General features: G+C 41.3%; 1 protein-coding gene across 1 annotated transcript in view; it reads left to right on the top strand.

Annotated features, from left to right (window-relative positions):
• The window catches only part of LOC145345358 (CUB and sushi domain-containing protein 1-like), a 1,850,124-nt gene that overhangs the window by 269,558 nt on the left and 1,553,866 nt on the right, over nt 1-26,700 (top strand). The window contains exon 2 of the mRNA XM_080193174.1: nt 10,367-10,479. Coding sequence (XP_080049300.1) covers nt 10,367-10,479 — 113 coding nt within the window. The remainder of the gene's footprint in view (nt 1-10,366; nt 10,480-26,700) is intronic.

Raw genomic sequence — 26,700 nt, 5'->3', positions numbered from 1 at the left:
ACTATGTAGAACTGTGGGGAGCTTGGAGTGGCCTGGGGTGAGGCCCCAAGTTTGGAGTAATGATGTTTCTTTATTGAACCCTTTCTTTGCTTTATAAGTTGGAGTAAGTTTTGTTGTATTATCATTAGCTGCATTTTGAAGAGTTTCTTCTGAAGAAACGAGAGAAGGCCATGTTTTGAGTGAAGTATGCCTGCGGTGAGGGCAATTCAAAAAGGTTCTGCAATTCCTCATTGTAAGGTTCCCACCTTCAGAGTTCTTGCCATTGGGGAGATGGTAGCATCTCTACTTTCAACAGCAATTGCCTATCTGTTTGCTTTCCACAGGAATGAATTTCCCAGATGCATTCAGTGAGGTTGGAGACATTCCATTAGGACAGAGGTTCTGATGAACATGCGCCTCTGGCAGACCCCCACATTGACTCCAACAGACCAAAAAGAAAATTGATACTTTTCTACAAGGCGATTGCTTAGAGCTGCTTCTTTCTAGTGCCTTTTTCTATATTTGATCTCAGGATTTGGAGCATGTTGTCAAGGCTCCATATGTTGCCTCATTTCTCAGAGAAAGTGGTGGTGTTAAATCTTGCAGTCCTTGTAGTGATTGTGCTCTCATGTTGATGTTTAATTGATTTTAATGCATCAAAAATGACAGAACAGCAGGTGTACATCTGAGTCAGGATGCTGAGTGACTTGAATTGGCTTGGGGGGGTGATTCTCCCAAAAGAATTTTAAATATCAAAATCGCACAAAAACTGGAGTAAATCCCGCTGGCTTTTTGAACTGGAGTTTGAAAATGAACCTCCCACGTTCTGTGAACTGCAGCGTCACTCGCGTAAATCATTCCAAAAATTAGGAGGCAGGCCCATTCCCGCTGGAGACGCCAACAGCACAGTGCTGAGCGCTCCCCTCCGCAGCCCCAACACCACCCCAACAGCCAGGCCCTCAGTCACTGGCCTCCCTCCCTCTGTCATTCAGCCCAACCGCAGAGTGGACCCCTTGGCACAGCCCGATGCCCACTTTATTTGACACCTGTCCTTAGTTGTCTCTCCGAAGATGGCGGTGAGCTGCCTCCTTCAACTGCAATAGTTCTATTTGATTTTAAGCAGGAGGTCCTGAGAATTTTTTGTTGGGAACAGAGATGATGTGGTATTTCTGTGGCACGAACATGCGTTAGCCAGCCCAAGTTATAAGTGGTGCTGACCACTATAAAATCATCAGTGAACATCCCCTACAGCCTTCAAAGAACAACACAGCACGGGAAACAGGCCCTTCGGCCCAACGAGCCCACGCCGCCATTTTAATATTGAGTGCCCTCCTCTACCCATGACCTTTGTCTACGCCTATTGGGGAAGATTGAGGGAAGACTAATTTAGGGACAACTTGTTACACCAATCAGCCTAAGAGCACGTTTTTGGAGTGTGGGAGGAAACCGGAGCACACGGAGAAAACCCACGCAATCACGGGGAGAATGTGCAAACTCCTGCAGACACTGGCCCAACTCCACGTATCTGCACAGCAAACAGTGATAGTCACTGAGCTGTCATGTTGCCCGTCAGATAGGGAAGGGTTGGATGGAAAACTCTTTGCCAAGTGAATCCAAGGAGGCTGCCTTGGAGCGCTGATTGTTAGTCTCTGATGATATTCCTGTGCATCGGAAATGACCCCAGTCTGGAGATTTGTCCATTGATTTCAGGTTATCTCAGTTCCCCCGATGCCAAACGTTGAAAGGCTGTCTTGATGGTGAGGTCAACTTTTCTTGCTATTCAGTTCCTGGTCTTCAGAGCTGAATCAAAACTCTGACAAGATCTCCAGTTGTGCCCAATCTAAGGATCAGCAAGTAAATATTTGGTGAGCGAGCAGTTTTTGTTGACAACATTAATTACTTCCCTGCATTTAACTGATGATTAGGAGACTAATACAGTGATCATTGCCTGGGTTCTTACTGTTGGTGAATAAAATGTACCCAGAAACATTGTCGAGTAGACCTAAGTGGCATGACCATGGTAGGTGATCTTTGTTACAGTGGCCAGGGTAGGCCTTCAGTACCGAAGCTAGCTCCTCTCAGGACGTATGACCGTTTCTGTGTCCGATGCTTCATCAGTGAAGTGGAGGAAATGTCGAGTCGACTGTTGATCCTGGGGGCTTTGAAAGGAAACAGAGTTGAATTATCCATCTGAAACATTTGGCTGTTCAAGATTTGAAACACCTCCCAGTTTTGTTTTTACCATTCGGATGCTTTAGTTAAGGATGGAAATGTGGATCAATTGCCTGATTGCTTAGCATTATCCTTCATGCATGGCGTGGGGCTATAGAGTCTCATGATGAACATGAATGAAACAAGTTATACCAATATTACATGAAATCTCAGCACCATAGTGCATTGTTTCTTGATGAACGGCTTTCACCATATATTCCTGTGTTGATCCTCCAACCACACTATTCTTAATGGGGTTGAGCAGAAAATTTTCAGCAAACATCTCTATGGGCCACCACAAGATCTGCTGTTTGGCCAATGTACTCAGATCCATGTTTGGACATTATGGACGGGACCTTTATTCACTTGGCTCAAATCTGGCATCATCTGCCAGAATGATCCAGTTGAAATGGCAACGTTTGCCCTGGCAACAGGAATGCCATTGCTGATAAAGAATAAACGTGGAATGACAGCAAGTCACTACATTGGAAATTAAATCCTCTATTCTGGCTGTTGCCTCAGTTGAGAAAACATTTTGCTTGCTAAAAACATGCAACAAATTAGTGCCACAGGAGTAATATTATTTAACGACAACATATAAAACGTGTCAATAGATAATGTACTGTAAATATTGATGCAAAATCTAGCACAATATTACATTTGTTATGTTGTAATCCTGAAGTTCATAAATGATTGTATATTGGCTGAAATGGCCTGGCGTGAGTATTAGCAATCACCAAATTAATTGCAAAGTAACACTCTAGTGCTGGCCTACTAATTCTTCTTGGTCTGAGCACAAGCTACTTTAAGTTTATAGAATAGATGGGCTCATAGGATTTAAATCTGTATATTACTGCCTCGTTTTCTAAGTAGAATCAAGTAAGTATTTTGTTGAGTTATTTTGCTTATCAAAAACGAGATCAAGTCTCTTATAAGATTCCCATGGTACCCATTCTTAGGGCAAGGGTAGAATGGAAAACTTCAGCCTTCTTGGTCTCTGTTAACATACCTGGAAGATGGAAAACAACTGATTTTCCTTTCTTGTGGCTAAATGATCATTTCCCACTCTTTGCTCGCTCCCCCACTATCAGGATGGAAAACCAAAATGAACCTGAGCTGTGCCCTACCATCCAGCATGTCTGTGGAAACTATTGCAGAGTGATTTAACTTGTGCTTAAATCACATTATTCTTACTCCATTAATCCTGCCTTACCCGAATCTAAATAGGGTGGGTATAGAACAGTTACTGATACTTCAGTACCAAGTGAGTTTTGAAGTGTTGGAGATGCCATAATTCAAGTCAGGCATTATCCAGCCCAGATGCACCTTCTAATGCTTCAGATTGATGTCAAAGATTTTGGGGTACTGTTTAAAGATTCCAGGGTGAGTTGAGAGTTAGCTACATCATGGTCAAAATATCACAGTGATTGTCATCGGCTGTCTCTTGATTCGAGGGCAACATCAGCTGAGGGCTGCAAATTTCTGTCTTTGGTCTTCATGTGCCGATTCTCAACTCACTGATCTTTGGGCACGTGGGTCAGTCATAGATTAATTGGTTATTCAGCTTTCTGCTGTTTCTAAATTCCTGCTGCATGCAAAGCATATATTGTAATGAAGCATAATGCTACATAACAACAGGAACTGCACTTCACAGTAATTCTTTGCATTTGAGACAGTCTGGGCAGGATTTTCCCTGCCTCCTGTAAACCTGCGGAAGGGGTTCACTGTTAGCCGGATTGGAAGATTCCACCAGCAGGAACTTCTCGAACATACTGGCCGCCAGGAGTAAAAGTGCTAGTATTGGTCACATTGCCGCATTTTCGTCCAGATACTTTTTTCTCTGAATTTGTAACTCAGGGTGCTATTGTAGGTGATTCCAGCACTTTCAATGAACCAGTGTGCTCTTTAAATCTGATCAACTTGGTGGTTTTATTAAATTGTACTGAGTGTGCTCTTTTTTAAGTTGTAGAGGTGGTGGGAGAAATATCTGACTTGATCCAGAGTGTTATGTACAAACTGCCAATAAGATTCTCAAAATAGTTAAAGGCAAAGCAAATAATAGCGGTGGTGAAATGTAGATTTAGTTTCATTGTCAAATTGTGTCTCTGCTGCATTTATTTTCAGTATGAACCGAAATATGTTCAAGAAATCTGGGTTGACCTTATGTCATTGTTCACCACTGACAGTGGAACATAGGAACCGGCACTATCTCCGGGATGACAGTGATACAGTGCCAGTGCCATTGGACAATTAGCCCAGAGGCTTGGACTCTGGAGACATGGTTCAAATCCTATCACAGCAGCTGGTAGAATTTAAAATCAATAAATGAACAGAAAAGAAAATTGAGATCTAAGCTTGTCTTATTAATAGAAACCATAAAGCCATTATAGATGGTTGTAAAAAAAAACCTGGTTCACCAACTTTCTTTTAGGGAAACAATTCTGGCATCCTTACCTGCTCTGGCCCACATGTTATCCCAGATCCACAATAGTGTGGTTGACTCTTAATTGCCCTCAAAAGGAAATTAGGGATAGGCAACAAAGACTGGCATTGCCAGTCATACCCACATCTGATGGTAGAAAATATATTTTAAAGAAGTCCCTCGAGCCTTTTCCCTTACTATTCAATGGAATCATACCCCATTTTACCCTCACTGAAAAAAAAAATTTGTAAACCTCAGATTTAAATTCAAGAATTAATTTGGTGTGTAGAAGAAGCTTTTGAATATCTACTTGTGACGAGTTTCCCCAATTTCATTCCTGAAAGGTCTGGCTCTAATTTTTTAATAACCATTAATTTTCTAATGGGCTTACAAAATCTCACTTAATTGTCCTGGCGGGAGACAATACACACCTCTTTAACCTGTGCTTAACCCTCTCTCCACTCACACTGTCTGTACCTTGAAGACTTGATTATCTGTAAAGACTCGCATTCCAACCATTATCTTGTAAATTGAATTTGTGATTATATGTACCCTGTTAGCAAACGCAACTCCTCACTCACCTCAAGAAAAAGTGACACTCTGAAAGCTTGTGCTACCAAATAAACCTGTTCGACTTTAACCTGGTGTTGTGTGACTTCTTACTCTAACTTTTAGACAATGCCCTTTCTCCCTCAACTACCCAAACCACGAAAATAGTTTCCCTCTCTTTACCTAATCTGTTTCTCTTAATATCTTAACTTTCAAATTTTGGGAGCTGTCATCCTACGTTGTGTAGTCTCTTATCAGATTTTATCCTTGGATTCAAATATCATTCTGGTAAATCTACTCTGCACCCCCTCTGAGGTAAATCTATTCTTCCTCAGGTCTGAGACCCAGAACTGTGAACAGTACTTGAGGTGTGGTTGAAGCAGAGCATTGTGTTGCTGTAGATGCATTTCATTCCCCTGGACATAACGAATAAGGATATATAAGGACATTTGGCATGTCAGCTATGATTCTCTCCAACATTTACAGATGCACCATAGAAAGCATTCTTTCTGGTTACATCAGGAGCTTGATATGGCTCCTGCTCTGCCCAAGACTGCAAGGAACTACAGAATGTCATGAATGTAGCCCAATCCATCACTCAAACCAGCCTCCTATCCATTGACTCTGTCTACATTTCCTGCTGCCTCGGCAAAGCAACCAGCATAACTAAAGACCCCATGCACCCCGGACATTCTCTCTTCCACCTCCATTCTTCGGGAAAAAGATACAAAAGTCTGAGGTCACGCACCAACCGATTCAAGAATAGCTTTTTCCCTGCTGCTGTCAGATTCTTGAATGGACTTGCCTTGCATTAAGTTAATCTGTCTCTACACCCTAGCTATGACTATAACACTCCATTCTGCACTCTCTCATTTCCTTCTCTGTGAACAGTATCTTTTGTCTGTATAGTGCGCGACAAACAATACTTCTCACTAAATACATGTGATAGTAAATCAAATTAGATGGAAAGACTCACATTTCATTGGCTTTTTTGATTCTTTTTCTGTACCTGTTTGTGACCTTTGAGTGATCAATGCATCTGCACCTCCACGTCTCAATGAGCCTTCATCATTTCCATCGTTTTCCCATTTTGGAATGGTGGCACAGTGGTTAGCACTGCTACCTCAAAGCAGTTGCATTCAATTCCTGCCTTGGGTCAGTGTCTGTATGGAGTTTGCATTCTTTCCCCGTGTCTGCGTGTATTTCATTTGGGTGCTCGGTTTTTTCTCTCAGTCCAAACGTGCAAATTTGGTGGATTGGCAACGCTAAATTGCCCTTTAGTGTGCCAGGATGTGGCAGTTAGGCGGATTAGTTAGGTGAGGAGTCGGTGCAGACTCGATGGGCCAATTGTCGACCTACTGCACCCGAGGTTCCTATGAAACTACCTGTTACATCTTCACATTGAAATATATTTGTTGTAGTTTTCTCAATTAGCAATGTTAATATCACTTCATAATTTTGTGTTTCCAGCATCATTGCTTACAACGCTGTTTAACTGTGTCATCAGAACATTTGGAAATGTGGTTTTCTATTCCATCATCTAAGTCATAATTGAATACCATGAGCATTCAAGGCCTCCACACAGATCATTGAGGGACATCGCTCATCGTATCCTATCAATTAGAGTATCTGTTCATTATTGCTCCCCTGTCTCCTGTCAATAAGCAACGCCCGAAGCAGGTCAGTAATTTGCCTTCAATTCCATGAGTTTGAAATTTAGCCACCAGCCTCCCTCACATTGAACTATGCGGGACCCCACTCGACACTGTCTTCTGCTCAGAAGAGCACCCTTCGACCTCTGCTTCCTGCCACTCTGCCAAGCTTGGATGTAGTTTGCCACATTTCCTTGAGTTCCAGCGGATCTTAACTTTGCTGTCAGTCTCCCATGTGGGACCTTACCAAAGGCTTTGCTGAAATCGAAGCAGACCACATCAAGTGCACTGTTCTCACCTATGCTTCTGGTCACCTGTTTGAAAAATTGAATCCAGTTGGTCAGACTTGATCTCCCCTTGACAAAACTTGACTTGAAACTGTAACTTTTAGCCCAGATGTTAGGATGTTGTTCTGTGCGACAAGATCTCTGCTTAGGTCTTGAAATAATTGCAGATAAAGTAAAAGCCAGTATCAAAACACATCATCGATAAAACCGCTTCGTTGTTGGTAACCGTCTTCATAATTTTCAGATGTTTTTAAACTGCACCCCCCCCTCCCCCCACCTCCATCTTCCCACCCCACAAAGATGGATCTTTTGACCACAAGAACACATGGTGTAAGACAGTGATTATTCCCATGATGCGTCAATAAGCAGAATGGACAAGGAAATGTGCATGAGTCGCAAAAACCCAGCTTGCAGGTGCAGCAGGTGGTCAGGAAGGCGAATGGGATGCTGGCCTTCATAGCGAGGGGGATTGAATATAAAAGTAGGGAGGTCTTGCTGCAGCTGTATAGGGCATTGGTGAGGCCGCAGCTGGAGTACTGTGTGCAGTTTTGGGCGCCGCACCTGCGCAAAGATATTTTGGCCTTGGAGGGAGTGCAGAGGAGGTTTACTAGGCTGATACCGGAGTTGAGGGGGTTGAACTATGAGGAGAGGCTGAATAAACTAGGCTTGTACTCGGAGTTTAGAAGAATGAGGGGAGATCTCATTGAGACGTATAAGATGATGAATGGGATGGATAGGATAGAGGTGGAGAGACTCTTCCCACTGAAAAAAGACAGTAGGACTAGGGGGCACAGCCTCAAGATAAAGGGGGGGCGTTTTAGAACGGAGTTGAGGAGGAACTTCTTCACTCAAAGGGTGGTGAATCTCTGGAATTCTCTACCCATTGAAGTGGTGGAGGCTGCCTCGCTAAATATTTTCAAGAAGCGGGTTGATGGGTTTTTGATAAGAGAGGGGATTAAGGGTTATGGGGAGAGGGCGGGAAAGTGGAACTGAGCCACGACAGATCAGCCATGATCTTATTGAATGGCGGGGCAGGCTCGAAGGGCCAGATGGCCTACTCCTGCTCCTATTTCTTATGTTCTTATGAAAGGCACGCCCAATTCACAGCTTCTGTGAGAGCTTTGAGTATTTGATGCTTTGATACCCGTTCTGTATTGTAATGATGAAACTTCAGAACAAATAAATAGACTTAAAAGACTTTGCAGTCACTGAGGGGAAAAAAATGAAACTCATGCTTTTTACATGCTATCACTGGGAAGAGTAATCTAAAGATGGGTTCACCACAACAATTAAAAGGAAAAAAAGTGTGCTTTTCTCTTTCCCTGTTAGTTCAAAATGTTCCAAATTCCTTAAAAAATCCATTAAAACACCTAGTACATGTGCGTATCTGGTTAAGAATTTCATGTGCAAGTAGTGACATAGCTGAGTTACATGACAGATGAAAGAGTCGAAGATTTCTGGCATTCGGACACAGACAGGCCACTTCTGTTTCACTCTGCACTGCATCTGCCTGTGTAGGGAGTTATGGAATTCTGTCATGATGAATGAGATTGAACAGACATTCCAACTGAGAAGTGCTTGGGAAAGTGTAATTTTCTGCTGAGCAACAGCATGGAAGAAGATTCACTCTGGAGGAAGACATTGATTGAAAATACAAATCACCTTCTGCTTTGCAGTCTTCGAGCAGATGGGAGTGACTTGATTGGCTGACACAAGCAGCAGACCTGACCTCAACTGAGTAACAATGGTGTCCTTTAAATTGCAGTTTCAGGACAAACATTTTTATTTTCTGAACTTTGCTGTGCTGATGTGAAACCAATAGTTGACTTCCATGAGGCTAAATGTTGCACATTTTTTCATATTGATTTTCTACATTATTTTTATATGCTGCTCTCCTTGATAAAAAAAAAGTTGACTGTTCAAGGCTTGATGATTTAATTGCTCAGTCGAAAAACTGCTATTGAATCATATTGTGAAATTGACTGTATAGTCACTGTATTGTTTTTTTGCTCCATTTCTTTCACCAGTACAGACCGACCACTGGGCAGTACTAATTGTCAATCTTGTTCAACTTAGTCACATGCCATTCCTTGACTGTGTTTGCTCTGTGCAGCTACAGGTAGCTTGTGAATATAAAAAAAAGTCTATCGTCCTGCTAGGGGAAGGATTGAATACAAGTCTAGAATACAACGGTTAAGTCCGTAATTCGTGATATATAGGAAATGTTAGCTGTTAAAAGTAAATGGAAATGAATCAATTTTACAATGTAAAACTGTTTGTGCTGAATTTTGAAACGCTTAAACATTCCATTCCCAAAATTCAAAACTGTGAATTCTTTGCCTGAGAATATTTAGAATCTATGGGATTCACCAGAAATGAATTAAGTGGGCTGAACCTGATGTTGCCGAGCAACACTCAGAGCTTCATTGGGCCTTGAAGTGTCGAAGTTATCATTTGACCGAATAACCAGTTCTCTAAACTGGTTTAATCAAATATTGAATTGTGACAAGCTGATATTGACTCAGCACTGTTCATCAGCGGAGTTTAAAATGTATCTTTCTCATCGGTAACAATGATTCAGTAAGGTGACTTGATCGATTGTTCCTTCACGATGAGCTGTTTATCTGCCCGCTGAGGTGAACCTAAAACGTTGCATGGCAGTTTTTGGATATCGAGTCCTCTCGGTTCTCTGACCAATATTTATACCTCATATGACACCAGTGAAAAATAATCCGGTCATTTTTCTTATTGATATAGGATGTTGCGAAGTGCAAATTATTTACCTTTTCCCACTATTACAACAGTGGCTACATTTCAAAAGTACTTGAATGACTGTAAAGTGTTTAAGGATGCTATGAATGATGCTTTCTCAATTTAATTTTATATGTTCAGAAATCCAGTTAACAACTCTCAAATGTTCAGTTTCTATTTATGCTTACTTAACTGTAACATACTGGATTCTGGGAAGTTGGGATCCACAGAACTAAATCTTCCTGATCTGTATTAGTTATTATTGGACGTGGAATCGTTGAAGGGTTACAGAAGTGGCCATTTGGCCCATTGTAGCTGTACTGGAGAAATTCGCCAAGATTCACTCTTCCTCTTCCCCTGGACACTCATTCTTTTCGGAGAATAACTATCGGGAAGGTGCAACAAAAAATACATAATCCATAAAAAAAGTCAATTGTTTTGATATTTGAACACAAGTGCCAAACGATTTGGTTATTATTTCTTGTTTACCTTCTTCATGTTGCATGTTTTCTCAGGGTGACTGGCTTTCAACTTCCATCACCAATTGTCAGCACAGGCTCAATCCTCACTCTCTGGTTCACCACGGATTTTGCTGTCAGCGCACAAGGATTCAAGGCTGTTTATGAAGGTAGAAGTGTTACCGCTGTGTTAACCTGTTTAACTGCGATGCTCTTAAGTTATTTGAAAGTCTTGCTTTTTCTGAAGTGGAATATAAATGTCTCTGCTTGCAATACCATGTTTTCCATGCAGTCAGTACATGCTTAAATTTAAAATGTAAGCAGAATGCAAAGGGTTCTTCACTGACTGAGTTTGCTCTATGACTAGACGAGTTACAGAGATCAGATGTGTCACTTTAGTTATGCCAAATTGGTTCCTCTCAGCTTGGGCAGCAGCTGTTAAAATTGGCCCAAGAACCTTTGTGTAAGGAAAAGAAGTGGCAGAAATTTTACTCCAGTTTGCTGTCGAGTGACTTTTACTTTGTGCAGATGTATAAACATCAGGTGGGGGCAGGCTTAAGCTCAGGTCACCTGCTGATACCCGAGCCTTTATGTTTTACCCTCGAGCCTCAAGTTCAGGAAACTGCTCAAAACGTTCCCTCGTGGATTTGCTATCGTTCCTGCTTTACTATTGTTGGGTATCTGAAATCCCATACGTTGTGTATCAGCAGTGCTGGAGTTGAAAGAGGCAAGTTACTGGATTAAGTTTCAAGGATCCCCTTGTCTCATGGAATCCATCAGTAAGCCTGCCATAAATATGAGCCCAGTAGATCTGCTGGAGTTTGCACACACTGAGACAGACACCAACCTGGTCGGAAAAGTCCTGTCCTCAGTATGGAGTTTCATACATGAATAATGACTCATTGGCTGAGATACTACAGATCAATGCTCAGGAAACCATAAGCCCAATTATAAGTGTAAGTCAGAAAGCACAGTGATACAATGCACAGACCCAGCAGCCGAAAGCCAGTAATGAGATATGAACAAAATTTTGTTTCTTCATTTCTCACAACCTTTAGTTTAAGAAGGAAATGCAATTAGTTGGCGAGCTGGAGAAACATTTCAGCTATTTCTAGCCTGAAAATCAAGAATGAAAACATTCCAACCCTTGGTTTTAAGATTGCAATTAAGGATTACTAAATTCTACAATCTCTTCTTTCCTTCTCTATCCTCAATATACTTTGTCTGTATAGCCCACAAGAAACAATACTTTTCACACTATACCAATACAAGTGACAGTAACAAATCAAATCAAATCTTGACATGATTGAATGTTTGATACTGTGATATTTGAAGTACTTGTCTTTCTGCTGTTAACATCAGAATGTTATTTTTGCACCAGGTATTTCTGTACCTTGTCCATGTTAGCATCAATCCACAGTTCACATGTCGTGAAGTCACATTGGAGCAATCAGCAAAACTTCAATTCAGGGATTGAAACAAAAGACTTGGTAGTAGCAATATGGAAAAGAAATTGTCCTTTGTGAAATATAGCTCAATTACATTTGCTACTAAGACTTTCACGTTTTTCATTTCTTATGTGGCTTTAAGCAAAGAAATGCTGAGAGAAATGTAATAATAATTACAAATAAATTACCCACATTTTGAGACCTATTACATTTCCTCCATGTCTTTTTGTCTGAAGATGAGTTAATTTCTATTCAGTCACAAGTTTGAGAAAAGGATCTACTAAAATAGGAAGGGTCAAGGGAGAAGCGAATGCATTGATTAATATAATGAATTTTACCCTTGCAAGAATGAGAAACTTATTCCCTCGAATAATTATACAAGTTTGCACAGATTCCACTTTTAAATGGGTTTGTATGAAGAGACTTCTGAAAATGTCCAAGCATGCAACCAATGGAACTGACCCACCATATCTCAGTCGAGTTACTTCTGTCGATTGAGTAAGCACTGCTCAATCCGGCATTTTTCCTTTCACCTTCTCTTGGTAGCATTTTTCCATCCAGCAGATAATCTCTCAAGACTATTAACTCCAAAAAATTGGACCATTGGCTCACCTGCTCCCTAACTAGAATTCAGACAGGATTTCAATCTTATTTCTCAGTTATGAGCTCTTCGTTGGATTCAAGTTGTTAGAGCTCATGGCTGTTGTTTCACTTCCCTCCTAGATAATGACGTTGAAGAAGAATTTACATCAAATCTACACCTACTTGTGAACTTGTCATATTCTTTACCTGAAGGTTTTGTGCAGTGACCCATCCTTTTTGGTTCTCCAGAATAGATAAGAGTCAGTTTTTTTTTTTGTCAACTTCCTTGTGCCAAAATTAGCAATGAGAAGAGAATACTGGTATGTTTTACTACCACTCAGCATCTTTCATGCAGAGGATTATCAGTTATAAGTGAGAGATCAAGGAACTGTAGCACTTCATTTCTTTGCTTAAAGCCACTTAAGAAATGAAAAACGTGCAATTCTTAGTAGAAAATGTAACTGAGCTACATAGGATTTATTGTTGTCACATGTATTGTTATACAGCGAAAAGTATTGTTTCTTGCACACTACGCAAAACGTACCGTACGTTGAGAAGAAAGGCGAGAGTACACAATGCATCCTGCAGCGCCAGTTCTGCTTTCCAAAAATGGCCAGCATATAGATAATCAAAATGCGAAGTAGGTCCATTCACGGCAGCAGGGAAAAAGCTGTTTTTGAGTCGGTTGATATGTGTCCTGAAAGTTTTGTATCTTTTTTGCGACGGAATAAGGTGGAAGAGGATGTGTCTGGGGTGCGTGGGGTCCTTGATTATGCTAGCAGCTTTTCCGAGGCAGAGGAAAACGTAGGCAGTGTCAGTGGGTGGGAGGCAGGTTTTCTTGATGGATTGGGCTACATTCACAACCTTTTGTAATTTCTTGCAGTCTTGGGTAGAGCAGGAACTATACCGAGCTGTGATACAACCAGAAAGAATACTTTCTATGGTTCATCTGTCAAAGTTGGTGAGAGTCATGGCAGACATGCCAAATTTCCTTTGTTTTCTGAGAAAGTAGAGGGCTTTCTTAATTATAATGTTGGCATGGAGGGACCAGGCCAGATTGTTGATGATCTGGACACCTAAAAACTTGAAGCTCTTGACCATTTCGACTTCGTCCCCATTGATGTAGACAGGGGCATGCTTCCTGAAATCGATGACGATTTCCTTCATTTTGTTGACCTTAAGGGAGAGATTATTGTCGTCGCACCAGTTCACTATCTTCTTTATCTCTTTTTCCTTCTCTCGCTCTTTCCTGTACTCCATCTTGTCCTTGTTTGAAATCTGACCCACTGCGGTGGTATCATCAGCAAACTAGAAAATTGAGTTGGAAGGAAATTTATCCACACAGTCATAGGTATATGAGGAGTATAATAAAGGACTGAAGAGACAGCCTTGTGGGCACTGGTGTTGAGGATGATCATGAAGGAGGTGTTGCCTAACTTAACTGATTGCAGTTTAGGATCATAGAATCCCACAGGTGTATGAGGAGGCCATTTGGCCCATCGAGTCTGCACCAACCACAGTCCCACCAGACCCAATGCCCATAACCCCCATGTGGGTTATGAATTTCAGAATCCAGTTGCAGAGGGAGGAGCCAAGCCTCAGTCACAGAGCTTGGGGGTGAATTTTGTCGGAATAGTTGTGTTGAAGGCTGAGCTGTAGTCAATAAATAGGAGTCTGACGGAGGTGTCCTTTGTTATCTAAATGTTCCAGGATTGAGTGCAAGCAACAGCAATTTCTCTGGATTTCCTCATTTTGATAGCACCAAGAATTAAATGTGAATGAAAACTTTTTCTTCTATATTCAAAACAGGGACATTTTGTCACTCATGAAAAATTCGTGAATACCTTGTGGCTGAATCAAAGGTTGTAATGTTCTTATCATGACAAACAGAACAGAATGGCTGCTTTGTCTTAGCTGAAACGTGTGCTTGTTTTCCACAGCTTTTAAAGGCATTCATTGAAATAATTGTGGATCAAAACTTGTTTAATTTATCCATTTTAAGCCTTAATTTAAGTAATTAGTTGATGAATACTTAATAGGTAATTTTACTGTAGAACACATTCTGCTAAAGATCGGCAATTTGCTATTCAGCAGATATAATGAGTGTAAAATAAGTCGACAAACTCTGCAATTTACATGAGGAAGAGATTTGATGTAGATAGTAGAAATACATGAAATATCTATATCTAATAAAGGAAACTGAAGCAAATCACGCCATTATTGATCATAGTGTGGGGCAGTGAATTGATATTAGCTTGTGATGGTGCCTTGATATTAACTCATGATGTTGCATTGTTCTGAGTCAGTGATGTGTTGACCTGTAATGTTGAATTAATATCAAACTGAGCGTGTTGAATTGTCTGCAGCTGATGAGGTTGGATTGACAATGTCATGCGCTGATGAATTTACAATGGTCTGTGACCCTGAGAAGATTTCCATTCATAATGGTGAATTTTCCAGAGGATATGATGTCAAATGTAAAGGTTAATGTCAGTGTGTGCAAAAAAAACACTGAAATGTGAATTGGTTGCCCTGCATACATCCCAACCACAAGCCTAAAAACAAAAGTGACTACTTTATAAATGTGCCTTATTGAAAACATCTGCAAAGAGCACTGGACTCCTGTCACCCAGGCTTAACAGCATGGGACACTTCGATGACTTAAGGGTGTTGCACTCAACACAGCCCACTGATCTTGAGCTGTTTGTTCTTTAAATCATGTCGTTTCCAATGTGAGTGTTGCATTTCAAGTCTGTACTCCAATGATTCATTTAATTACTCAGAGTTTGTTCAATTAACCATTCGGATTTGCGTCATATAAAAAAAACTATTCCGATCAATGAAGAGCAAGCAGATTATTTAAAAGCAGTCAAATAAACCCGGAATCAGCAATTCTTGTCAATATTGTTGAAAAAATATTTTTCCAATTTGCTTTGGTGGCTGCTGTGTAATCTGTCAACTCGCAAGGCTAAGGATTTATAACATAGTAAATACATTGAAACATTGTCTGACTCCAAAAAATATTAACCTTACTACAACAATACCCATTGTATTAAGAATTAAGAAAACTATAGCTCAGGAACAGGCCCTTAGGCCCTTTAAGCTTGCATTGACCATGCTGCCCAACTGACTAAAACCCCCTATTCTTCCAGGGACCATAACCCTTCATTCCCATCCAATTCAAGTATTTGTCAAGATGCCCCTTAAAATTCACAAACGTATCTGCTTCCACCACCTCCCCCGGCAGCGAGTTCCAGGCACCCACCACACTCGGTGTAAAAAAAAAACTTGCCTCGTACATCTCCTTTAAACTCTGCCCCTCGCACTTTAAACCTACGTCCCCTAATAATTGATTCTTCCACCCTGGAAAAAAGCTTCTGACTATCGAATTTGTCCTTGCCCCTCATCATCTTGTAGACTTGTATTAGGACTTCTGTCAACCCCCGTCATTCCACTGAGAACAAATCAAGTTTCTCCAACCTCTCCTCATAGCTCATGCTCTCCATACCAGGCAACATTCCTGGTAATCTTTTCTGTGCCCTCTCCAAAGCCTCCATATCCTTTTGGTAGTGCGGAGACCAAAACTGAACACACTATTCCAAGTGTGGCCAAACTAAGGTTCTATATAGCTGCAACATGACTTGCCGATTTTTAAACTCAGTGCCCGGTCGATTAAGGTGTACACTTCCAGCAGCTTCGTAAATGCATTGTGCCGCATAGTCCTCAGCTGTACCAACCGGGAAAGTCACGGAATTCTATCCTTGGCCTGGGCTGAGGAGAAGTTGGTCAAGGTTTGAATGTGCATTAAAAACAGGGTTAGGCTCTGCTGTGATGGTTGAGCTTTGGTAGAACTGCGACATACCTAACGAAAGAAAACATTGGAAAACCATCAGTGCTTTAAAGCCATACTTCAGCTTGAGGAGAGCTTTTATCTCTCCTGTCCATACAGCTAAGAACGGGAGAGATAAAAGTAGAAAATTAGAGGGATAATTTGAGGGAAAAGAAATCACAGAGAAAGCTCTAAGTGCTTCCCAGGACACGAATGTTGCAACCAGTAATCAATTTGCTGCAATAAATGCTCCCAGCAATCAGTACAATGGAGGGGAGAAATAATTTTCTGAAGAAGCTGTTTGAGGTTGTTGCAAGCTCCCTGAGGGGCGATAGTGCAACTTTAATAGTCATTGTGAACAAGTTAGTGGCATTTCTTGCACGTTTCTTTTTCATTCCCTTTTTAGTCCAGTGTGAAGAGAAATCCTTCTCTAATTCATGTGAACAATGAAGACACTACACTGATCTTTACGTTCTCACAGTTCAAATCCTGTGACTGACACACATCACATATTGGCCAATGTACTGGAAAATTTACATTTATAACTGCCATCATTCACACCACAAGGCTTTTGTCGATGCGATGTGTTTCCGAACAGTTATCAGGGGACAAGAATTGAGCCGACTCAATGGAGTGTGATTTATGGCCGTGTTTCATATTAAACCAGAATCCTGATTTTTGGATGAAAAACCCCAGTGAATCTGGGATTGGTGAAATATTTATTTGAAACCATTACTTGTGTCAGCTTGAGAATTCTATTTCCCCCTGGATCTTGTAATAGAACATGACATGTCTGCAGGTCATTTAATTTGTATCCTACAGATACTCTGTGTTCCGTAACGGAACGATATGACATTAGTGAATATCACAGGAGCGTGTTGAAAGGTTCAGAACTGCCTCCCATTTTATCAAAAATGAATGAACGATTGATGATGTGAGTTTACATAATCCTAAGCAGCCTCTCGTATGACGATCGGAGGCAAAGTCATTCTCCGAAGTAGCAAAAGAGAACTGTACAAAGATGCAGCAGCTTGATTCACAACTGGAAGGGCAATTATTCAGGCGTATGTCAGAATCCTGATGAAGGATCACAAAAGAATGATGTAAATATATAATTCATTAAGTTACCTCTCCTTGTCAGAACCAGACTTACCTACTGTGCAATTGCAACATTTTCTGCTTTTTTTAAAAAAGAGTCAGCCTTCTATCGTTCACTGCTTTTATATTTGAAGTTGTCCAACGATCAACCGGTTCTCATGGAGAGAAGTTTAGGAAGACGTGGTTGACTGCAAAGGGTGGGATGATAAGATCTATACACCGTGACCAACAAACAAAAGCTCTTTATGTTAGGGGGTTAGCTTATGAGGAGAGATTGAGTAGATGGGGCTTGTACGCGTTGGAGTTTAGAAGGCTGAGGGGGGTTCTTATAGAGACATATAAGATAATGAAGGGGCAAGATAGGGAAGAGGCAGAGAGATTCTTTCCGCTTAGAAAGGAAACCAGAACGAGGGGGCACAGCCTCAAAATAAAGTGGGGGCGACGCAGTTTATCCTCTGAGAGAAGAAGCTCCTCCTCAACTCTGTTCGAGTGAATCTCTGCCCATTAAAGTGGTGGAGGCTACCTCGTTGAATATGTTTAAGTCACGGGTAGATAGATTTCTGATTGATAAGGGAGTTAAGGGTCACGGGGAGCAGGCGGGAAAGTGGAACTGATCCACTTCAGATCAGCCATGATCTTATTGAATAGTGGGGCAGGCTCGAGGGGCTAGATGGCCTACTCCTGTTCCTTATGTTCTTATATTATGTTCTTGAAGCCAGTTGAACTCAATGTCTGTAATTGGTGTTGGGGCTATTCTAATAGCATGAATGTAATCGAGGTAAAGGTTTTAGACAAGATTAAGAAACTCAACCAGAGATTTAACAGTATGTGAACTCCATTTCCGCTGAAATGTGTTCACCACATGTCCTACTGGGCTTCAAGAGTCTTTAGTGGTTTTCATTTTGTCGTCAACTATCTTCTTTCAGAATTGATTATGTTTGTGCTATTCAGATTTTAAAAAAGCTATTATTACAGTCACACTCATGACCCTGAAGCCATGTGATAACAGGGAAAAAGCTTCCAGGTGGCAAAAAATTCTCAGGGAATTGAAGTTGTAATTATAAGAGTAATTAAAACATTAATAATACTTTGCTGCCTCAATTGTTCAATTAGCTAATGTTTTTGAGGTAATGTTTAAATTGTATAACACTTTGCTGATAAAAATTCTACTCATCCATGGCAGACAGCATGTAATTTTCTGAAGCTATTTTAAAAAAAATCCTTTTCTTCAAGCCAGAATACTGCTTGTTGCCCTAATTCTTTTTAGTTTTAACACTTTGTTAATTCAGTCAGAGGTGGGTGCCACTTGCAGGCTTGGCGTGTTCCACAGGAATGGACAGATAATCTGTAACAATTTAAGGGCTGTTACAAATGCAAGTTACCACATTCCTGTATTATGTCTGTGAACACAGCTTCTCATTTAGAGTAAAACAGAGGAATTAAGAGGGTCATTTGGCCAATTTTGAATTTTACTGGAAGCAATCAGAGTGGATTGATTTTTAATCATTTTTAAAAATTCATTCACGGGACATGGGTGTCGTTAGCTGGCCAACATTTATTGCCCGTCCCTCGTTGCCCAAGGGCAGTTGAGAGTCAACCACATTGTTGTGGCTCTGGAGTCATGGGGTAGGCCAGACCAGGTAAGGATGGCAGATTTCCTTCCCGAAAGGACATTAGTGAACCAGACGGGTTTTTCTGACAATCGGCAAGGGTTTCATGGTCATCAGTAGATTATTACTTAGAGATCTTTTATATTGAACTCAAATTCCACCGTCTGCCATGGTGGGATTCGACCTTGGATCCCTGGAACATTAGCCGAGTTTCTGGATTAATACTCCATTAATAACACCACTGGGTTATTGCACACCCCCGCCCACCCCCATCCTGCCACCCTGTTAAAGATTAAAGGGTTATTTCACTTGGCAGAAGGTGCAAGACGTTTGCACTTGTGAAGAACAGTGGATGCATCTATGATAGTGGACGGACTGTTAGGCCTGAATTTTTATAGAGTAATGGGAACTCGGGGCTTTATCCAAAATGATGCCAGGACTCAGGATCCAAAGTTCAGGCCCCTGTTTCCAACAGGAATCAAGGTGGGATGTGATTCACATGGGGGAAATCCAAACCCAGCAGGACTCAATGCTGAGTTCACACAGACCTCATCTTTCCCTCACTGTTTGGTTAGTGAATGACTTGCCATGTTTAGGAGTAGACGTGAATATTTTGTTGAAGGTTGATAAAGTCTGTGGAACTGTCAAGCTGCCAAGTTATTTAAATGTGTTTTTCCTTAAATTTTGAAAAATCAAATTCTGCGGTTGTGAAAATCTGGTGATTGCGGTTTCGACAACAATGGGTGCGAGATCGTACGATTGTCCTCCCCAACTTTTGGCAAGGTGAGGTGGTAAGATCGGACAGGAGGTGACAAATCATATTTGTGCCTAGTTTTTCACCTCCCATGATTTCACCAGCGAACAGTGCCAGTATAATTGATTTCACTCTCAGACAGAGTGAAAAGTCAGTTTCAATATTAATGACATAACTTCAATGTCATTAACTGGTCCAGGATGCAATTGTCCAGCATGACTCGCATCTGCACCTCGCTGGCTGAGGTTCTCCCCATTGAGAATCATGTATGGTCCCCAATAACAGGGCATCACAGGCCATTGAAGCTTCCCCCATCCCCTGGTAGTCAGGGCAAGGCCAGAGACAGCTCCCATGGAGTAGTGCCAGTCTGGCAATACCTGCCAGGCACACAGGCACTTCCCACCTGGCACCATGGCACTGCCAAGGCGGAGCCAGAGAGGAAGTGGAACCAGAATTAGGTGGGGTAATGATGGGGGGAGACAAACAGCTCTGCAGGGGAGAGAGGGAGAAACTCTGCAGTGGGGTGGGAGGGAGGCAGCTCTGCATGAGGTGATTGAGGGCCTAATGTCCATGGGGGGGGTCCCAATGCTTGTTGGGAAGGGGTTGGGGAATGGCAGGAGATGTTGCACTGCACTGGGAGATCAGGATGCCTGCGCAATGACAGACCAAGAACTCATCAGCCAGCTTCACCAGTGAGTTGAGGCTCCATCCCCAACCCCCTACTGGTGAGAATCACGTCCTGGTACTCTTATTGCACCAAGTGCCATAAGATTGCATTTTAAAACTCATCCAAAGAGCGAGTCTGAAATTCTTCTATTTTCTTGCTCGTTTGGCAATTGGGGAAATTCTGTGTGTTAAAATAAGTCTAGGGATAATCATTACAGTACTACTACAACTTGACTACATTCACAACCTATAATTATCAGTGGGAAGGTGTAAATCCACAATTCCAGAAGGTTGTTAAAGGATGAACTGCCAGTGATTTGGGGCTGTGAAGGCAAATGTTTGTTTTTAGAGGGGATTAAGTACTTGTGAATTAAATGTATTGAAGAAACTTTTATCAATTTAAGTGTCTCGATTTATATAGAGAAATCTGCCATAGGTATAGGTTATGAACAAAAAATGCTTGAAAAACTCCAGTTAAATGAAATAATTTATATTTGAATGTTTATTCTTTCAGATTTCCACCCTCCATAGTACCTTCCTTAAATGTTTGTGGATACTGGATGTGTTGGCATTCAGAGTATTAGGGCAAAGAGTGGGGATTGAGGTGGGGGGGTATATGTTGGCAGAAGTTGGAACGAAGTTGGCATTGGCACTGTAACTGGTCGTGAGGTTGGCAGAAAGGTATGGGGAATTTATAGATAGGCATGGGTATGAGAGCCATGGTGAAGGATTCAGAACATGTGATGGTATGGTATGGATCAAGGACAATGGGGGAGAGTTGGGTCATGGGTTGGACTGGATGTGCCATTGAAGTCTGGGGACTTGGGGGCTGAGGGACAAGCTGCATTTGCTAAAACTAGGACAAAGTCCACATGCATCAAGGCAGATGCTTTAACCAGTCCACCTGGGCATCCAGCAGCCCTGTGGCTGCCTTCCTAAGGCCTGCAGGCCCAGGTTCAGCATGCGCACTTCCATTCCAGAAGTAAAATCTGGCTATCCTGTGCTGTTTCTCCCATGATTGGAATGTTAGGTTTTGTAAATGATTGTACTTTATTTAATTTCAAAATAGAATGAAGTTTGGATTCCAAAGAATAACTAATCAGCATTTCTACCTGGATACAAGGCATTTTTTAAATCATATTACCGTGGAAATTGACTTTGAGAGGTAAAAGTTGCAAGTGATCGCGTTGTAGAACTGGATAACAAAGCTTTCCCAAAGGATATCCCGAAAATTCCATTTACAGTTCAGTAAGTTAGGATTGAGCAAATGAGGGAGGGAGATAGAGGTGGCAAATATCTATTGTTCATTTTGCAAGAGTATTAGTGGGGTCTTGTCTTTTAGATTGAAAAGACCAAGTTTGAGAGGATTTAAAATGAGACTGGAAGATTTGTCTTGTTTGAACTAGAGTGGGGGGAATCTTCAGAAAAACCCTCACTGTGACACACAGTCCAGGGGTTAAAAGTTACCAGGCTGGGAAAGGAATAAAAAACATTGAAGACCCTTGGGGTCGAAGAATCACTTTGGACTGGTTCATTGAGAACTGACTGTTTGTATAAGGGACAGTGTAAAGAATAACATGAGAGTTGGATGTTCCTTTGTGTTGAATGTAAAAGGGGAAAGTTTATTCCTCTAGTTTGAAGAATAAGTTGCCTCCTGAAATCGCGTTTTGTCAAAGTTGCTTTTAGTTTTTGTTGCATAAATGTCTTAAATATTGAAATCTTGTCATTTGGTCCTTTAAGCTGGTCACTGTGAATTTGAATTATTTTCAAAGTTATCAGTGACTGTGGAAATTATAACAGGGCAAAGGACACTTGAAACACAACCCAGTGTGCACCACACTGAAAACTGCCACGGCGACATGGAGGGAAATGTAAAGGAGTGGGTTGCTGAAGGCACCAATGACCTGGGGTGATGATAATTGGGGTTGCAAGAGGGCAGATTTGAAGGAACAAATAGATCTGGGAGGCTTACAGGATTGAAGAAGATTAGAGAGATAGAGAGGAATGAAACATGGAGGGATTTGAAAACAAGAGTGAGAATTTTATAGATCGTAACATTGTGAAAGATATTCAATTTCAACATTAAAAACTGAAAGCTGTGTTGTATTTTGGGAGAGGAGAAAAGTCCCAAGTGTCCTGATGACATGGGGATGATCAGTCTGCTTTGCTTTATCAGATTCCCATCAATTGTCTCTCACTGTGTACAGAAAATGAGACAGGATCATTGTTGGGTTGAAGCCTTTTCAAAATCAGTGACATTTTCACTGAGTTGAAAGGTTAAGGGAACTGATGTTTGCAAATTTGGGTATCTTTTTATTCCAGTTCAGAGGTTTGTTCCTTTAGTTTTCTGCGCAGTTTGTGGTTAAAGTGAAAATTCTTCAAGCGCGCATCACAATAGTTATGCTGGTAAGGTAACAGTTTGTTCAACAGGATGAAGAATCTTTTATTGAAACATCAATTGAAAACTTTAAGAGGGTGGAAATCCAAAATCTATTCAGCCATGATGATATTGCATTGGTTTGTAATTTGTCATTTGAGCGTGACTAACTTCTTGTGTTCTCTATATGTGGCTGTACCTGAAAGCAATAACTTTTTGATGGGTGTTGTGGGGAAATTTGAAGGTGGCCAGTTGTGTCTTAACTTGGACAAGTCAAAACTGACAAGGCAATTATCTTTGTGCAAAGATGTAATGAATTTATTTCACATAAAACAAAACAATGCAAACATACATAGAACATTACAGCGCGGAACAGGCCCTTCGGCCCACAATGTTGCGCCGACCAGTCTTATTTTTAAAAAAAAACATTGACCCACTAATCTAAACCAATCCCTTTTCGTCCATAAACCTATCCACCAATCTCTTAAACGCCCCCAAACTAGGCGCATTTACAACTGCAGCAGGCAGGGCATTCCAGTCCCTCACCACCCTCTGGGTAAAGAACCTGCCCCTGACATCCGTCCTATAACTACCCCCCCTTAATTTAAAGCCATGCCCCCTCATGCTAGCTTTCTCCATCCGAGGAAAAGCTGACAGCTGACAGCTGACTGTAGACCTCCAAAAGGGTTAAACAGCTTTGGGAATAGAGCGACAGAAGCTCTGTGAAAGATCTGAAGTACAGAGTCAAATACAGATCAATTATCCTTTTTTCTGATCAATAATTCCACCTTTCAATGGCTTAAAATCAATTTCATTTAACTGTCATACATCAGTGCAAATCTCTGTCAAGTACCTCAGCCAACCATATGATACTTAATAGCTTGGTGATTGATGCCTCAATCGCCCAGTGAATAGAGACATTTTCTCTGTTCTTGGCTCTAACGACATCTCTGTTGCCTGGTAACAGCAGACGCTACCACTAGGTCAAAATGGATGTTCCCATCGGCTCACTGCCAAGTTGAACAGACATGTGTTCCTGTGTCCAGGGGCATACTTGTGTCTGGGCAGTGAATGCTTCTATTCATTGATGTTGCAGAACACAAATATTGACTATAAAATTTGGTTTCCACAAATTCAGTACCCGTGACAGCTTGTAGACAAAATCCTGTTGCTCGAAGTCCTTTCGACAAGTTAATCAGAAATGTTTAATGGGACATGACATTGAAATCAATTATCGCTTAAAACCTCAAAGCTTAAGTGAATGATGAGTGTTCAGAAGTGAGGATCTGACAGGTCATACATAATACAATCTTAATTTGGCTGGGTTTTCATTCACAATGGCACAGAATCTGTTGTATGACTAGAAGTTCGATCAAATCCAATGTTGGTATGACTAAACCTGTAATAACTAAGGAAACCCAACTGGAAAGGAGCATAGTTTATTTACAGAATGCAAAGTAAAACACTACAATGGTGTACACGCACCAGTCCCTGCTTAGGACAAGTAGTAAAAAGTCTGACAACACCAGGTTTTAGTCCAACCTATTTATTTGATAATATACTCACTAGCTTTCAGGGTTACCCCTTTCGTCAGGTGAATGGAGAGTTAGGACAAGTAGTCCAGCAGGCACAGTCCTGGGCCTGCCTCATTAAAGGCTTCGGCAATGAGTACCAGCTGGGCAAGCCATTGCCTGTTAAGAGCTCGAAACAATGAGCCCCACAGAGAGAACGATTGGTCACTCCCCAAGGATCTTGTGGGGTTTATCACATGACGTTTGAGCTTCATTCCACTCTTAAGTTTCTAATGTTTGAAAAGAATCAACATTCCATCAATAATGCTATTAAAAGGTTATAGTGGTTAGTGAGTCCTCTGGTCAGGTGCTTTTTTGACTTTGGCAACAAGATATAATAACTTGGTCAGCTCGCAGGCTTGAAGAATGTATAATTCGCAAACTGACAGTTGCACAAGACACTGCGATGACAGTCACATTCTGTGACTTAAGCTATTGCGTCTCTAATTTTTGTCATTAATCAGTGAACAGTTCAAAGTGTTTGAGAGTTGAAAACAACAATAGGGCAATCTGAAGTCCACTGCTGAAAGCAAGTGAAGGGTGATCCCAAACATGCGTTCAAACACAAGTTCCGACATTTCCAAATGGTGGCACGTTGAGAGCACCTGGATGAGTATTATTGCGACTTTGTCATATTTGAGCAACCAGAAGAATTAGAATGTGAAAATAACTTTGATTTCGCATCCAAAATAATTATTTTCAATATTATGAAATGTCTTTGAATTCTAATTTTCAACATGTTTTATGATATTTTCCCATTTAAGTTTGGCAAGATGAATCTCAACTCATTGCATTGTAACATCGGTACCGTAATTTCACAGATGTGTCTGAGAAGAAATGTATCTTCCGGAAGTGCCAATCGTGCCAGTGGCATGTTGGTACAGTGGTTAGCACTGTTGCCTCACAGTGCCAAGGATCTGGGTTCGATTCCCAGCTTGAGTTACCGTGCAGAGTCTGTACTTTTCCCCGTGTCTGCATGGCTTTCCTCTAGTCGCTTCAGTATCCTCCCACAGTCCAAAAGATGCGCTGGTTAGATGCGTTGGCCGTGCTAAATTCTCCCTCAGCATACCTGAACAGTTGCCGGAGTGTGGCAACTAGGAGATTTTTACATAACTTCAATGCAGCATTCATGTAAGACTGCTTGTGACAATAATAAATCAACATAAAACTTAAAGAATATTTTCCCAGTCCATCAATTTCACAAAGTGATCCAGAGGGTAGCTAAACACTTCAGCTGAATAGACTATTCTCCTTATTCGCAGGTAGAATGGTAAAAATTACAGAAAATCTGCTGCAGATGGTCTAAAGGCATGTTATTTGCTGTTCGTTCTAGCTCAGCAAACAAAGAACCAAAGACTGCATTAAATATCAAGGTCCTACCTTGAAAAATCAAAACACTACTTTAGATCTTTCTTGTAGCAAAGGCAGAATATCTGAATATATTCACAATGTGTGAGAAGCATTTGTCAGATTGCCAGCTGTTGAAGCAATTTCAGTCCTATTGTTGCACATTTTATTTTTGTAGAATTCCAATAAATTGAGCTCAATTTTAACATGTAAAAATACTAGTTAAATGTGTAAATAGATCAACATCTCCACATTAGAAGTGGTCCTTCCAATTGATTTTTCAGTACCATTTGAAGAATTTGTTAACAGCTGACGCACATGTTCAAATTTATCAGCACACTTGAGCTGAAAAGCCTGTGTGTGTGCATATACACGTGTGTGCACATACATACACACCACACATCCCACAAAGTATTCCTCCTCACACATGCACTCACATGCAAAACCCTGGCCTCATGAAGAATATTACAATTGTGAGGTCTGTAAGATTATTGTATTTTGAAACTGGATCTTTAAATTTAAGGATATATAAAGAACAAAGAGAACAAAGAACAACACAGCACGGGAAACAGGCCCTTCGGCCCAACGAGCCCGCGCCGCCGTCCTACTATCTCAGTGACCTATTCATGATTTTAGTCTACGCCTAACGTGCGAGGATCAGGGAGGTCCAATTTAGGGACAATTTTAGTACCCAATCAATCAGCCTAAAAGCACATCTTTGGGGGATGTGGGAGGAAACCGGAGCACCCGGAGGAAACCCACGCAACCACGGGGAGAACGTGCAAACTCCCACAGACACAGGCCCAAATCCATGTGTCCGCACAGCAACAGAGATAGTCTCTGAGCTGTCATGTTGCCCTCGAGATGGTCCAGTTTAAGCACACTAACGACATGAAGCAATAGGCAACTCCCGAAGCAACATCCAAGAGCAGCCCACTACAACCTGCCGCCTGCATGCCCCTTGCTGGACTTAAATGCCTGTGGAGACAAAAAAATTCATTATTAAACAGGCAAAGACTAACATTCCTGAGGCAAAACATATTCCCAAGCCTACAATGTTCAGTAAGGCCTACTATATCCCCCTATATGTAGCCCGCTCATATGGCTGT

This window comes from Carcharhinus amblyrhynchos, chromosome 7 (assembly GCF_965287045.1).
Source record: "Carcharhinus amblyrhynchos chromosome 7, sCarAmb.v2.hapA, whole genome shotgun sequence".
NCBI lineage: Eukaryota > Metazoa > Chordata > Chondrichthyes > Carcharhiniformes > Carcharhinidae > Carcharhinus > Carcharhinus amblyrhynchos.
The sequence above is the reverse complement of the archived record's forward strand: the minus strand, read 5'-3'. Positions and strand labels throughout refer to the sequence as shown.